The following is a 15,006-nucleotide window of genomic DNA, read 5'->3' on the forward strand; positions in this document are numbered from 1 at the left end:
CCCTCTCTGGGGCCCAGCAAGTGGGGAGAAACTGCCCTCTGCCTCATGTCAAACATGCTTCCCAATCAACGGAATCATCACAAAAAGACACCCCCCCCACACACACAGCAAATGAAGGAAAGCTTTTCCATTATTCTGTAGAGTGGTCAGCTGTGTATTATCTTACATTTCTCCCTTCCAGACGCAAACTTTGTCTTTACTTCTACAATCTCAGGATTTGTTACCTTAAAAATTTACATTTCTCCGTCTTGCTTCTGAGACTGGGATTTCACAGTCCTGCTCATTTTTTTTTTTAAAGCCAGTAGATTTTACTAAAATCCTCATTTTGTGAATGAAAAAAACCCACAATTTGACTTACGACTTGCCTGATGTCATATACCAGGCGGATACCAAGTTTAACTCAAGATCTCATGCTCTGGCTGGGCTCCCACCCAGCCTTAACTTAGGCATCCTTCGTTGGATATCTCTGTCTCCATGGAGAGAAACAGTGTGGGAGGAAAACAGCGGGGAAGGGTTTGTTTCCTGCGTGCTCTGCTGCCCAGAGCTGAGTACCTTGTCACATTTGTCCCTTCTGGGGAGGTGAGAGCGCAAGCCCCTTTTGTGCAAGAGAGAGAGAAAGTGCGTTTTCCTAGAAGGAACCTGTACTCCCGTCAGGATGACTGCTCTCTCTGACCTTTGGCCTTTGGACTTCTAGGTAGGAGCCAACAGCACTAGCAATGGCAGCAGCAGGCCTTTAGCTTTCACCCCGTGGAAGCTGAGCACTACTCTCGCGGTCTCCTTTAATCCTCCGAACACCCCTTATTTGAGGGAGGCACTATTTGTTAACTTATTTCACAGCTGCCGAAGCTAAACAAGACTCGCGCTCCGACCCAGGTCTGACTGCAGCGCCCGCTGTTCCCTCTGGCACGTCTTTCCCCTCTGGGGCAATCAGGAAGAGTGGGCTGAGAAGAGAAATGTCGCTAGGGACTCTCCTGTGTGGAGCAGGGGCCCTGCCAGGGTCAGCCAGCCCTAGAGAAGAAAAGGGTTGGGGCGGAGGAAGAGCTAGTGAGTTTCTTCATTGTCACGACTCACCGGGGGCCGTCGGGACACTTCCTTGCACTTCCGGACAGGGAGAGGTGAGACAGTGCCCTGAAAAGCTGAAAGCTTTTGTGTGGTAGGTAGCTTGTAAGATGGCCCTTGATGGCCCCTGCCCCCCGGTCCTCATGTCCTCGTGTAATCCCTTCCCCTCGAGTGTGGGCAGAACATATTGACTTGCTTCCAACAAATAAAAAGACAGAAGGGCACATCACTTCTGAGATTGGGCTATAAAAAGACTGTGCCTTCTATGTTGGCTGCTTGCTCTCTCTTGGATCCCACAACCTGGGAGAATCCAGCTGCCAGGCACTTGGCAGTGCTGTGAAGAGGCCCACGAGGCTGGGGACTGAGACCTGCCAACAGCCCCATGAGCGAGCTTAGAAGCAGACCCTGCCTAAGTGGGGCCTTTACCCCACCCGACAGCTTAACCACATCACTGAGACACCTTGAACCAGAGACATCTGGCTGAGATACATGCAAATTCCTGACCCAGAGGAACTACAAGATAATCAATGTTTATTGTTGGAAGCTGCTCAAGGTCGGGGGGAGTCTGTGTCACAGCATTGGAGAGTGAGGACACTGCATAGTCTGCATCACTGCCCCTCATTTATTACTCTGTTGCCCCAACTGCACTGGGACAAACTCAGGTGTAAAACTCAATCCATAAAAGACTATAAGATTGACCTCTAGGGCAGCAGGAAGTGCTAGGTTCCTCTGAGGTGCTAACTTTTTAAAATTATATTTCATTGATTATGCTATTACAGTTGTCCTGATTCTCCCCCCCCCCCCTTTGTCTCCTTCCACCCAGCACACCCAACTCCCTCAGGCCATCCCCACACCATTGTTCACATCCATGGGTCATGCCTATATGTTCTTTGGCTTCTCCGTTTCCTACACTGTACCGTACATCCCCATGGCTGTTCTGTAACTACCTATTTGTGCTTCTTAATCCCCTCCCCTCTTCACCCATCCCCCACACCCCCTCTCATCTGGCACCCATTGAAACGTTCTCTGTATCCATGATTCTCTCTGTTCTTCTTGTTTGCTTAGTTTGTTTTTTAGATTCAATTGTTAACAGATTTGTATTTTTTGCCATTTTATTGTTCATAGTTTTTATCTTTTTCTTAAATAAATCTCTTTAAATTTCATATAATAAGGGCTTAGTGATGATGAACTCCTCTAGTTTTTTCTTGTTTGGGAAGCTCTTTATGTGCCCTTTGATTCTAAATGATTGCTTTGCTGGGTAGAGCGATCTTGGCTGTAGGTCCCTACTTTTCATGACTTTGAATATTTCTAGCCAATCCTTTCTAGCCTGCAAAGTTTCTTTTGAGAAATCAACTCACAGTCTTATGGGAACGCCCCTGTAGGTAACTAACTTCTTCTCTCTTGCTGCTTTTAAGATTCTCTCTTTATCTTTAACCTTTGGCATTTGAATTATTATGTGTCTTGGAGTGGGCCTCTTTGCATCCATCTTGTTTGGGACTCTCTGTGCTTCCTAGATTTGCTTGTCTATTTCCTTCACCAGATTAGGGAAGTTTTCTTTCATTATTTTTTCAGATAGATTTCCAATTTCTTGCTCTTCCTCTTCTCCTTCTGGCACCCCTATGATGTGAATGTTGGACCTCTTGAAGTTGTCCAAGAGGCTGCTTATACTATCTTCAATTTTTTTTATTCTTTTTTCTTCTTCTTGTTCTGATTGGTTGTTTTTTGCTTCCTTATGTTCCAAGTCATTGATTTGATTCTCAGCTTCATCCACTCTACTATTGTGTGGTTGCACTTGGAGAGGTGATGAATTCTTGCTACACTCTGAGGAGGAAAGGTGCCCAAGAAGGGCCTGGAAGTTACCCCAAGAAGGGCTGCAGTTCCCTAGTCAAGTGTATGTTGGCCTCAGAGTGCATCGTGTGCTGACCTGCAGCGGTCCAGCAGCGCCTGTGCCCGGAATGGATTCAGAACCCACTCATTCTCTTAAAAGCGTGTTGAGTTAGAAAGGTAACATTGTTTGTTGTAAAACTCATTCACACTAAAAAGCCTATAAAGTAAAAAGCAAAAATCCCCTTCTCGCTCTCCTACTGCTCAGACGCAATCACTGTACAGAGTTGGCGTGTAGTTTTCCATACGTACGAGGGCTGTGAGAATAATACCGTGCTTTTTAATCTGAATGGGGACATTTTATAGGTGCTGTTTTGCATCTTTTTGTTCCACTCACAGTGTCATTGATACTTAGTGGCAGTAAATACAGAACTTTATTCTTGCCGAGGGCCCTGGCGCGCCCGCAGGTGCACGGTGCTGTGCTGGGCTGTGCCGGGATGCGCTCGTTTGCTTAGCCGTGCCCCACCTGTGGACAGTCTGTCCTTGCTCTTTCGGACAAGCTGTGCAGTGGGGGACATCCTCACACGCCTGTCAGGGTGTTTCTGAATCCTTGAAGGTGGGGAGTGGGATTGCGGGGACCACTGCTTGAATGCCCTCTGTAAGGGTCAGTGTCGTTCCCAGCAACAAGTGTGGGCGAGCCTGTGCTTCACACCCTCTCCAACCCTAGATACTACCAACCATTGTTATTTTACGATAAAATGATAGGTGCAAGAGGACATCTTGTTTTAACACACACTTCTCTCCCCACCAGTTCTTTGTGCTCTTGGACGAGAAGCTGCTTTTTTACTTCAAACGCATGTTTCCTGGGCCTTTCTGGGCCCAGGGTTAGGCAGCCAGGCCTGCAGGCCTCCCACCCAGCTGCTCAGCCGCCCTCTGCTCTTCCTTCTGCATCCTGAGTATCTGTCCTTAACCCCTCTCCCTGCGCCCTGGCATAGCTCGGTGCTGCTCTGATCAATGAGGACAGGCTGCCTGGCTGGTGGTTCCCTCTGAGAGGGGGCTGACAGAAATCCAGTTCCCGCACACACTTGCCTGGGGCTCGGTCAGCATGCTGGGCTCCAAGGAGGCTCCATGCTTCTCCTAATTTTCTCCCCAATTTGAGATGACTGGGGCGTTGGCTTCTGTCATCACAGAGCCTCAGGAGGGAATTCTTATTCTACCCCCTCCACACTAGCTACCCTTCCAGGCTCTGGGCCACTCCCAGCTCTGCTAAGGATTAGGGCAAACTTGGCCTGTCCACCCTTCCCCAAGGGGCTCTCCTCTTTTTTAAGATTTTACTTGTTTTTTAGAGAGGGGGGAAGGGAGGGAGAAAGAGAGGAAGGGAAATATCAATCGGCTCCCTTTCACATGCCCCCTACCAGGGGCCTGGCCTGCAACCCAGGCGTGTGTCCTGACTGGGAATCAAACCCGTATCCTTTCGGTTTGCGGGATGACGCCCAACCCACTGAGCCACACTACTCAGGGCAAGTTCTCTTCTTCTATTGTGAGAGGCCATTCAGCTTCAGGAGGGTTCGTGTGCTGAAGGAGGGGCGAAGGGAGCACCCCTTGACCAGTCTGTTGACTAGCAGGGGATGTAACAGCTAGACGGCCCGCCCACCCCGAGGTGCCCAATGTGGAAGTGCTTTGGGAAGGCTGCGCAGGTGGGAGGGATTATCTCTGTCTGCGTGCCCATGTGTGGGCTGAGCTGGCCCAGGAGGCCCCAGGTCAGGAAAGACGGGACACTTGAATGCCTTGGCGATGGTTGGTATTGTGTCCGTGAGTGGCGAATACCAGGCTGGGGCTGGCCGAGGCCTGACTCTGGGACTTGAGAGGTAAGCAAGTCCCCAGGCCTGAAAGCATGGAGATGGGAGATGAGCCACTACATCAGGGACCCAGTTGCAAGAGCATGTGGACCAGGGCTCGCACCAGGTAGAATTGGTGCACGAGGTAACAGCCAGACCAGCCACCAGTGGGACATTGTGAGTGCCAAAGGGTGGAGCTGGGTGTGTAGGTTGTAGGATAAGTGGCTCTCTTGTTCTGCAGGAGGAAGGGAGAAAGGCAGGGCCCAGCAGCTTCAGTCCTGGCCAAAGACTGGGAGCCCCAAGAAGCTGTGCAATATTCTCCGTCATTGCCCTCTAAACTCTGTGCCCTGCCCACTGCTCTGATATAAACTGGGCCAATAGCCCCGAACTGGCTTTCTGACTGCTGGGGACTACTGTCCATCGCGCTGCTTCTGCACAGCCGGACTGGCCTGCCACCTCTCATACCCACTCCTGTGGGCAGGAGGCTCCATGCCGCTATGATTCCTGCACCTATTGGGGAGTGATAATGGTGACAGGGGAGCCTTAGCTGCTTCATTTTCTCCTTGGGCAGAGTGATCTAGTGCTGCAGAGGCAGAAGCTCAACTCCTGAGTGTCCCAGGCAGCATGTTCTTGGTCAGGTCACTAATACCTCTCAGCCTCAATTTCTGTTCTGTTGAAAGGAGGGTAATTATAGACCCCACGTCACAGGGTTGTTGTGAGACTTTAAAGAGACACACATGGTGTGCCTTAACTGGTAGATGATATGAGTATTATCCAGAGCAAAATGCTTCCAGGAAGACCCCCTCAGTGGGGACCTTTGAGACTAATCCACAGAGGCTGCTGAGAAACAGCGTATCCAGGAAGGGCAGGAAGAGCTCCATCTGGGCACAACCGGTTGTTGGTTAGTGCCCCAGCTGGGTCTAGAAGGGCTGGATGTGCTTTCTGGTGAGGGCTGGGGTCAGCAGCGGAGGGGCTGGGGAATAGGGCAGAGTTTCACCAGTAGTGGGACGAAATTCATCTAACTGGTAAAATATGGTCCCTGGAGAGGTTGGGGACCAACAAGAGCTGGAGTGTAGTCTAGACACTCTTTGGATATAGACCCAGCCCGTGACCCCTCCGCTTCTGGGAACCTGGGAACTCCCCCACCTTTCCCACAGCACTGAACTCCGGCAGCTGTGATCGTTCCGCCCACTCTGCGCTGAGGCAGAGTTGATAGGACCGAGGAGGATACCCAGCCCTGAGGGGCCCGTCACATCGTCTGGCCCGGAGTGTGCGTTGGAATGGAGAGGTGATGGTAAGTCTTTGCTGGCACTCAGACCAGGAGGACATGTGAGCTCAGGAATTCCGTGCTGGGAAAAGCAGATGGGTGCACAGTGAGAGACGGAGAAAGAGGCCTTCAAGCAAGGAAGAGGAAAGGGAAAGGGAGAGAAGGAGGAAGCTGTTGCCTTGCCTCTTGAAGTCCTTCCAGGCAGTTTCTGGTTCCTGGCCCTGGTGAGGCCCAGATGCGTCCCTGCTCATGGACTCTAGGAGATACCTCGTGGCCTTATGTAACCGACTTATTAAATGAGCTGGCCTCAGTCAGGTGTAAGAAGAAACCAACTTTATTTTCTCCCCGGTATCCTTTCCAGCCTACTAGTTTTATTCCCAATCGATGCTGAAAACCTAGCAAGCTCCTCATCTTCCTGCTCGTAGGCATGAAAAACCCTTGTTGCCTCTTGTGTGTGCAGAGGATACAATCTAACAGTCATGTCCTAACAGTCACGCCATTCCAGTCAGCACAGTGTCACCACCGGAGTCTGGGCTCCTAAAGCCACACCAGACTCGGAGGCCTGGGGTGGGGAAGGGCACAGGGCATTGTCCTCACTGGTCCCGCAGTCCTGCTTCCCCCACGCGCTGGCCGGCTGAGTGGGGTGGCCCGTGGGGTTGAGGGACAAGTGAGCAGTAAGGGGCCATCTTTTCTGGCCAGTTGGGTCGTCGTCCAGAACTTGTGCCCATGCTCTTTGTCCCTCTTTGCTGTCTTTGTCCCTTGTTGCTACTGCTCCTTCAGACGTTCCCTTCTGGGCACCACTGACTCAGCAGCTCTGAGGGAATAAAGCTTGTCTCCAACTGGCTACTTACAACTCCCTGGTGGGCTCCTGGGCCCTGCATGGTCCCCAGCGCCCATCCAGGCTGTCCTCTGTGTCCCTGCCTCCACCAGTGGGCTTGCTGTTTGCTTCCAGTGCGGTCAGCTTCTCATTGCCCTCTGCCTGAGGCCTGTAGCCTCGAGGTGTGAGCCAGATGGTAGTGCTCACGCTTGCACACGCTGGCTCTTGGAGTGGTCCCTCCAAGTCCCCCTCACCTGACTTAGGGCGAGGGGGACACCCACCCTCCCTGTGGTGGTGGGTGACAGCTCATTCCCCCTACCCCAGGTTAGTTTTTCTGCACTTCTTTCACAGGCTGCAGGTGGGCAGTGTGCTGATGCTGTAGGGCCAGTCTGGGGCCACCCCCTGCAGAGATGGTTTTGCACCTGCTCTAGAATGGGGGATACCAGCGTTAGGAGTCTAGATAAAACCGAGGCAGAAGGAGAGACCAGTGTTTACACTGAGGCAGAGAAGAGGGCTAGAGTGGAGGGATGGGCTGACCTTGGGGACAGGGAGAGAGAGGTCCTTATTTTTGACCTGAGCAATTGAGTAGATGGTGCAATTTGGTGAAATGGAACCAGATCTGGAGGAAGGGGTTTTTGGTGTTGACACACTGCGTACAAAATGAGGTGTCTCAGGGACGTGCAAGACATGATAGGAATGGAAGGAGGTGGAGCTCCAAAGGACCATCTTGGCCTGAGGTACTATCATGGCACTCCTGGGGCAGAAGGGGAAGCCAAAGACAGGAAGAGTGTGATTTCAATGATTTTGGTGTATGTCCCTGGTGCTGAATCTCCTCCTGGTTTTGCTGAAAGAAGCTCTGATATAAGAGGTCCCAGAAAGGCATTCTAAAACAATAACACCCTGTGTAGATACATCCAAATAGCACTGATGGCTTTTATTGCAGATTTGTGCCATTACAAGGATAATCTGGGAATATATTAAAAAAAACCCTCCCTTTTATATACACAAAACATGCTACATGGTACATTTGTGAGAATGCTGAGGTAATAGGCACACACCCAGACACGGAGAGTTCCAAATGTTCCGACATCTTGCACACCCCGACCCACTCGTCCATTGGGAGGGTCTCCCCTTGACTCCCTGCTTGGCAATAGTTCCCGTAGTACTGAGTCTGACGCTTTGTGGCCAACAGGACTAGGAAAGCTACCTTGCTGTAATGCAATAAACAAGGGGCCCAGTGGCCCCTGGATATTCAGTAACTCACACGAAGTGGCCAGTTCTCATTTTTGTGGCACCTGCATTCTCTGGGGAAGTGTAGTTTGGGGGACGCGATGTAGACTCTAGTCGGCCTGAGAGCATAGGACCTTTGGTCTGTAGCCAGTTAGGGCCCCCCCAGATGATGACTTCTCTTCGATTGAATGTCTCCTGGGCAAGGCAGGTTATGATTTCTGTGAAGGTTAAAATGACATGTAGGCTGAAGCATGAATGGAAAGTACCAAACTGCCAGTACATTATCTATGTGGCTGGTAGTTAGCTGTGGGCCTGGCGCTGCCTTTCTGGCCAGAAACCTGGAGCCCAGGCTGTCTCCTACTCAGAGGCTAAGTATCTTGCCTAGAAAGAAAGGACGGTGTGACAGCAAAGGCAAGGAGTAGGTAGGCACGGAGAAGGGATGAGCCTGGAAGCATAGCGAGTGGCCAAGGACTGACGCACACAAGGCACTTAGTGAGCGGTGTTGAACAAATGAATGAGCGGATGGATGGATGGATGGAGGAAGAGTAGGGAGAGAGCAGGGAAATGGAGATGGAGGGGGATTTTGAAATTTGAGTAGGTGCCCAAAGGGGTTCTTATGTGAGGAAGTTGGAAACCCCTATGTGAGAGAGAGAGTTGCATTGTAGACATTCCTGGAAGAATTCAGGCACATGGACCCCAAGGATTAATCTTCGAATCAGAGCTACGCAGGCTGTGATCTGCTCTTAGACTCAGGTAACACAGCATAATGAAGTGCTTTTCTCCTAAGGGCATTGCTGCTGGTAAGAGCTTGAATATATGTGTCTTTAGGTATATAAGGAAAACCTGCATATGTATCTAGATATATGTGCCATATATCTAAATGCATATATATGTAGTATACACATAAGTGTGCAAGGTCGGCTCATACACATGTATATTATGAGGGTATTTGGAAGTTGTGTTTGTACTGTAGGGGCTTAATTTATTTAAAGAAGGACTGGTCTGCAGTCCTGTCCTGTCTGGAAACATGAGGGGCTGTCTGGTGTGAGGAAAAGTAGTAGGGACAGAGAATACTGTACGATTCAGTTCTGTTATCTGCCGCAGTGACTTGGGAAAACAGAATCCAGCACCCCAGTCCTCCTGGCCCCCCGGTGAAGTGGCGAGGAGCTGCTTTTTGTTCTGGAGCCAACATGGCATGGAGCAGGCTCCTGGCAAGGCCACGAGAGGTCAGGAGGGGCACTGGCTTAGTGGAAGGTGTTGGGATTGGGTCGGATCATCATAACCACTTTCTTGAGTGAGTAGGAGCCTCCTCGGAACTCAGCCCAGTAGACTCCATCCTGGTAGCGGCTCCGGTAATGGCCTCCGCGGTACCAGACCCCGTTGAGGTTGGAGTGGGCGCAAGCGTTATACCACCAGCCTCCCTTCTGGTAATGGGCACAGTTTCCTGCAGGAGAGAAGGGAGTGGGAAGGTCTTAGGAGGTGGTTTTACCCGTGTGCACTGTTTGCTTGGGGACTTCAGCGGGACCCTCTCTGGGAGAGAGGGGCCTTGGGAGCAAGAACAGCTGAGAGGCGGACTGCACTTCAGACCTGTTCAGACCTGTGTTTGAGGCTCGGCCTTCTGACTGATAAGCTGTGTGATCTTGGGCAAGCGGCTTAACCTCGCTGAGCCACCAAGTTCTCATTGTGAAATGCGGATAAACATAATGCCTCCCACCAGGCCTTAGCCCAGGGCTCCGTGCGGAGGAAGCGCTGGGGAGGACTGCGCTCCAGGGGTTTGAACAGAAAATGGGGATGACCTGAGGTGGCTGGGGAGGCCCAAGGCTTTCCTTGGGTTTTTTTTTTTTTTTTTTTTTTTTTTTTTTTTTTGAGTTGAAACTGCTGGATTAGGAGTCTTTATAGAATGACAAAGGAGTGTGTCAAGGAAAATCCTCTTCTCTTCCTCCCCAGCCAGTATTCTGGCCAAATATGTTATTTTTATTTCATAAAAGAAAGATATTTTTATGACACTTTTGGCACTATCCTATCATTCTGGGTTTTTCTGCCAAGGCCAAGCTGCTTGGAAGAGCAGTAAAAGTGTGGGCAAGAGGCAAGTGGTGTGCAGGGGCCCTGCCCTTAACAGGAAGGCGGGGAGAGGAGCCACTGTCTGCTTGGGCTGCTCTTAGTTAGAAGCGGGGGTCCCCAGTTTCCTGATCAGGCCTGGGGAGCAAGCGGCCACTCAGGGGAAGGGCTGCCCCAGTCATGTTTGCAGGCTGGGGGCCTGATGGGACTGGTGACCACGGCCTCGGGATGAGGTGGGGATGGCACAGGCCGGCTGGAGCCGCGGTGGCCCAGGTTTCCCCAGCATGTTTCCCGGGTTCCTCTGGGCCTTAAGTCAAGGCCACAGGGACCAAGGGGCAGTGTTGGGTTCAGAGAGCAGGGAGCCCTTGTCAAACAGCCAGCCTGCCATCTGCCAGCAGAGGCCCCTGCTCAGCCCGCTGCACGCGCCCCCAGGGACCGGGAGCTCGCCTCACCGGCCACTGGCCGTGCTGCTGGACGGGCCTGCCGGCCGGGGCCCACTAACATCTCCTCCACGTGCCTCACTGCCACACGTGGGGACTGAGGCCCAGGCAGACTAAGTGGGTGCCCGAGGACACGTGACTGCTGGGGAGTGGGGCCGGTACTGGGTTCCAGGGCATGTGGCCCCGTGCCCCAGGGCATGTGGGGCCCGGCGCTCGGTGCCTCGGGCAGAGAGGGGACGTGGGTGCGCCCGGGCTGGCCATCGGTGTGTCATTGGTGCGCCTCTTCCCCTTCCCTTTCTGTAAGTGTCACGGACCCAGCCTCGCAAAGGGGATCCACGGGCGGTGGGTGGGGGAGAGGACCTCGGGGCGGGGCCGGGGCCACACAGCCGGCCCGGCTCTGGCCGACCTCCTTTCCTGGCCCCCGCCGGGGCGGGAGCCCGCGGGCCCTACCTGTGTAGACGTCGTGGTCCCGGTCCAGCGTGGTGAACTGCTTGCCGTTGTGCCAGGTGAGGGAGTCGCCCGCGTTGCCGTGGTAGCGCCCCAGCCGCAGCTTGTAGAACTCGCTCTCTGGCTCCAGGCGGAAGCTGGCGTACTCCGCAAAGACCTTGCGGCCAGACCAGTCCTCCATGGTCACCAGCAGCTTGTAGTTGCCTTGGTTCGTCAGCCAGTGAATGTTCTCCAGGCCCAGCCAGTACTCGCCGTCGATGTTCCCGAACCCTTGCTGGGGGGAGCGCGGGAAAGCATCAGTGAGGACCACGCAGCGCCCTCGGCCCCGGACCGAGGGGCCCAGAAACCGGCGGCGCGTGAGCACTCGCAGGGGGCCTGGCTGTCCACGGCCTCCCCTAGAGGGATGGCCAAGCGCTGGCGGCCCTTTGTACTACGAGGGTGAGTACTCGAGCCCCCGTGAGTTGGGGTCCCAGAGAATGGGCTCTGAAACTAGGGCCTGACTGTTCCCGCGGTTCCCTGTGACATGCCCTTGGGAGCCTCGGGACTGGGCCCTTCCGGGCTGTGTGAACGCGTCTCTCTCCAGCGAAGCCCCAGCTGGGAGGGAGCTGCTCCCCACCCCTAGGCTGGAGTGAGGGGGCCACCGCACACCAGGATTTCTAAATCCCCACTCATCTGGGGGGTTTTGTAGCCTGGACTCTGGACACTTGTCTCGCAGCAATTGTGACTGGCAGCCAGGTCCTCGCCTTCCCTGGGGGGTGCAGAATTGGCCCTCTCAGCGACCTTCTGGCCTTAGCTGTTTACAGTTTGGGGTGGCACAGGCCCTACCAGGTCCACACGCACCTCCCCCCCGAGTGGCCCTTTCACTAGTCAGCCGGGCTCTCAGGGACAGCCAGTCGTTTCGTGGGCAGCACAGAGAGGTCCTGTGGTCCTCACCTTGTACGTCTCCCAGTTCCTGAAGAAGTTGACAGAGCCGTCCAGGCGCCTCTGGATGACGGTCCAGCCCCCGGGGTCGTGGCGCTGGTCGCACCACACCTGCATGAGGCGGTTGGCGTTATCCGGCCTCACCAGGTAGATGGAGCTGGTGTCGTGGCCATCCTCCAGGGCCTGCAGGCAGTCTCTCCACGGGCCTGGGGACACAGATGTGCACATGTCACAGCCCTCCCTGTTGCTTGTCACTAGGACACTGAGTCACATTCGCGCACACACACACACACACACACGCGTGCGCGTGCACACACCCAGCTGCACCCTAAGCAGGCGCAACCTCTGTGGCAGCAGTGTCCCTCATCCACGGATTCACTTTCTACAGTTCCAGTTACCCACGGTCAGCCATGTCTGAAAATATTAGATGGAAAATTCTAGAAATAAACAATTCACGTGTTTTAAATTACACGCCATTCTGAGCAGCATGATGAAATCCCACACTCTTCCACGCTCTCCCGCCTGGGGTGTGCGCCATCCCTTTGTCCAGAGGGTCCACGCTGTGCACGCTCCCTGCCCATCAGTCCCTAGTAGCTGGCCCAGTGATCAGATCAACAGTCAGGGTCACAGCGCTTGTGGTTAAGTATCTCTTACACTACTCAGTAATGGCTCCAAAGCACAAGAATAGTGACGCTGGCAATTCGGACATGCCAAAGAGAAGCTGTCCAGCGCTTCCTTGAAGTGAAAAGGTGAAAGCTCTCAACTAATTAAGGAAAGGAAAAAAAATGTATGCTGAGCTGCTAAGATCTATGATAATGAATATTCTCTGTGAAACTGTAAAAAATGGAAAAGAAATTTGTGCCGCTTTGCTGAGAAAGAGAGAGAGCACTCACACAGCTTATAGTATGCTGTTACGGCTTTTATTTTTCGTTATTGTTAATCTCTTACGTGTCTGACTTATAAATTAAACTTTTATCGTAGGTAGGTATATATAGGAAAAAGTATTATATATATATATATATGGGTTGGTACTATCTGTGGTTTCAGGTATCCACTGGGGGTCTTGGAAAGTACCCCCAAGAATAAGGGGGGCCACTGTGATGTGATACAAAGACAGCAGCTCAGGGCTAGGGGTCAGGATGCCTGGACTCCAAGCCCGCTTCCCCCACGCACAACCCCCACGGTGTGATTTGGGCAAGCTCCCTTACCTCTGCAAGCCCTCTGTTGCCCTTGTTTCTAGAAGGGGGATCATCTCTCCCTCATTCAAGGTTGTAAGGATGACGAGATCGTCTGTGTGGGGTTCCTGGGGTGGTTTTTCCTTTAATGTTGGCTGTCGTGGCAAAGCGAGACGCGCGCTGCTGAAGGGCACAGGCTCACGAGCCAGGGCGGCGGGCTCCCGCTGCTCCTGAGCTCTGCGGGCTGAGGCTGGCTGGCGGCACCTCGGTTCTGAATCCGCGGTCGCCTTCTCGCTGACAGTGCTCGGTGGACATTTTGCTGCCGTTTTCAGTAAGTGAATTTCTATGTAGTCACAGGGGCCCAAGCAGTGCCCCAAATTTGGCCACACAGCCAGGATTTCAGGATACTTCTGGGATCAGACACTGGTCCAAACATGTTTTGGGGGACCAAGTTCCCATCTAGCTCAGCCTGTTTATTTTCCACGCAAAGCTCACTCAGCACCAAATGCTTGGAGTCTCCACGCTCTGAGGTTGTTCCACAGGCAGGTCTCTGAGCGTAAGGGATGGTGTCCAGGACACACCCCAGTCCATGGCTCTCTTCTGACACTGAGACCAGACACGTGACGAGGCTTTCTGTGATGTCACTAAGCTTGAGCGGCTCCGTCGGAAGGTCTTTCCCTGTTCCTACTCCCATCTCCCCCAGCGGTTTCTGGTGTCTGGTCGTCCGTCTTACCAGCCAGGAGGTACAAACTTGAGTGGCCAACGTCCAGATAAGCTGGGTTCTTCCTTATTCATCGGAAGAACCTTGAGAAGATTTTCAGGACCTAGCCATTAAACTACATATTTATTTTATTAATTGTATACTTTAAAATAAAATCACCACACTTTGCTTCAGCTTCTCTTCCAAATAGTCCCCAAACCGAGATACTTAACACATTGTGTACGGGTGGCGAGAATTCTCGTCATTTCTAAAAGGCATTTAAATTCCCTGGTACACAACGTGTTAAGATCAAAACTGCTAGGAAAATTCCATCTTGTTCTTTCTATTAATGTGCATAGTTATTCAACAACTATTTATCGAGTCGCAGGCCTGGCGGTTACTGTGCTGGCAGTGGAAGCCCGGAGCAGTGTGGGGCCACCCTCATGTCCTCCCCTTGATGTCAGTCCCTGGAAAACCTTGTCCTTCCCTCTCTGAGCATGTGGATGAGAGGTGACTCCGGTGGCAGGTGTGCTCGGCTTCACCAGGTAGATCCTTGCAGCTGTGTTTGAGCAGCCTGCCTGCACCTGATGGACGGCAGGGGCTGGCCTGCCTCGCCACTCCATTCGCAGGGCCCGATACAGTACTGAGAAGCAAGGTTAGTGCAGATGCTGACCACTGACAGTGAACCCGGTGCGCCGCCCTTCGTCCTTCAGGCCACGCTTCGCCCCCATTTACCTGCTCTCCAGCCTCCTGTTCCCTCCAAAGGGCAGGCAGTACTCCACGCACTGCCTGGCAGCGGGTGTGGCACAGGCGGCTGCTTCCTTCTTCCCCCTCTGCCTTCCTGGGAAGGGGAGGCCAGCCCCCAACAGGAGCATTCATGAAGGAGAAAAAGGTTTTGGTTGTGTTCGGCCCACAGCCCCAGGGGCCAGGGCAGAGAATGGGAGTCTGTCCGTGACAGATGGAGCAGAGCGTGCAGCGGGCGCAGGAGGCCTCCCAGCCTGTGCCGTGTCAGAAGCACGGGAGAGACCGCTGGAGCGAGGGCCGGTGCCAGAGCCCCACAGACGCCCGTGGAACAGCGGCCCCCGGAAACGGGCCGCCCGGCCTCTCACTGCAGGGCTCAGTGGGGTTCTCGGAGGAGAGGCGGCTTTGAAGAAGGTGCCATGTGGGGCGAGGCCTCGGTGTCCCCCGGAGAGGGCAGGCCGGCCTCAGGACCCCCAGCCCAGGCAACGT

At 53.3% G+C, this 15,006-nt stretch overlaps 2 protein-coding genes across 4 annotated transcripts in view; one reads left to right on the plus strand and one right to left on the minus strand.

Annotated features, from left to right (window-relative positions):
* The window catches only part of RALGPS1 (Ral GEF with PH domain and SH3 binding motif 1), a 222,487-nt gene that overhangs the window by 108,215 nt on the left and 99,266 nt on the right, over positions 1–15,006 (plus strand). The window lies entirely within an intron of this gene.
* The window catches only part of ANGPTL2 (angiopoietin like 2), a 32,842-nt gene continuing 25,560 nt past the window's right edge, over positions 7,725–15,006 (minus strand). Inside the window, exons 3-5 of the mRNA XM_090274739.1 lie at positions 11,914–12,107; positions 10,984–11,254; positions 7,725–9,479 (exon numbers count right to left, since the gene is read on the minus strand). Of these exons, the coding sequence (XP_090130865.1) occupies positions 9,280–9,479; positions 10,984–11,254; positions 11,914–12,107 (665 nt within the window). The 3' untranslated portion in view covers positions 7,725–9,279. The remainder of the gene's footprint in view (positions 9,480–10,983; positions 11,255–11,913; positions 12,108–15,006) is intronic.

This window comes from Furipterus horrens, unplaced genomic scaffold (genome assembly GCF_987537825.1).
Source record: "Furipterus horrens unplaced genomic scaffold, mFurHor1.1.pri manual_scaffold_4, whole genome shotgun sequence".
NCBI classification, from domain to species: Eukaryota; Metazoa; Chordata; class Mammalia; order Chiroptera; family Furipteridae; genus Furipterus; species Furipterus horrens.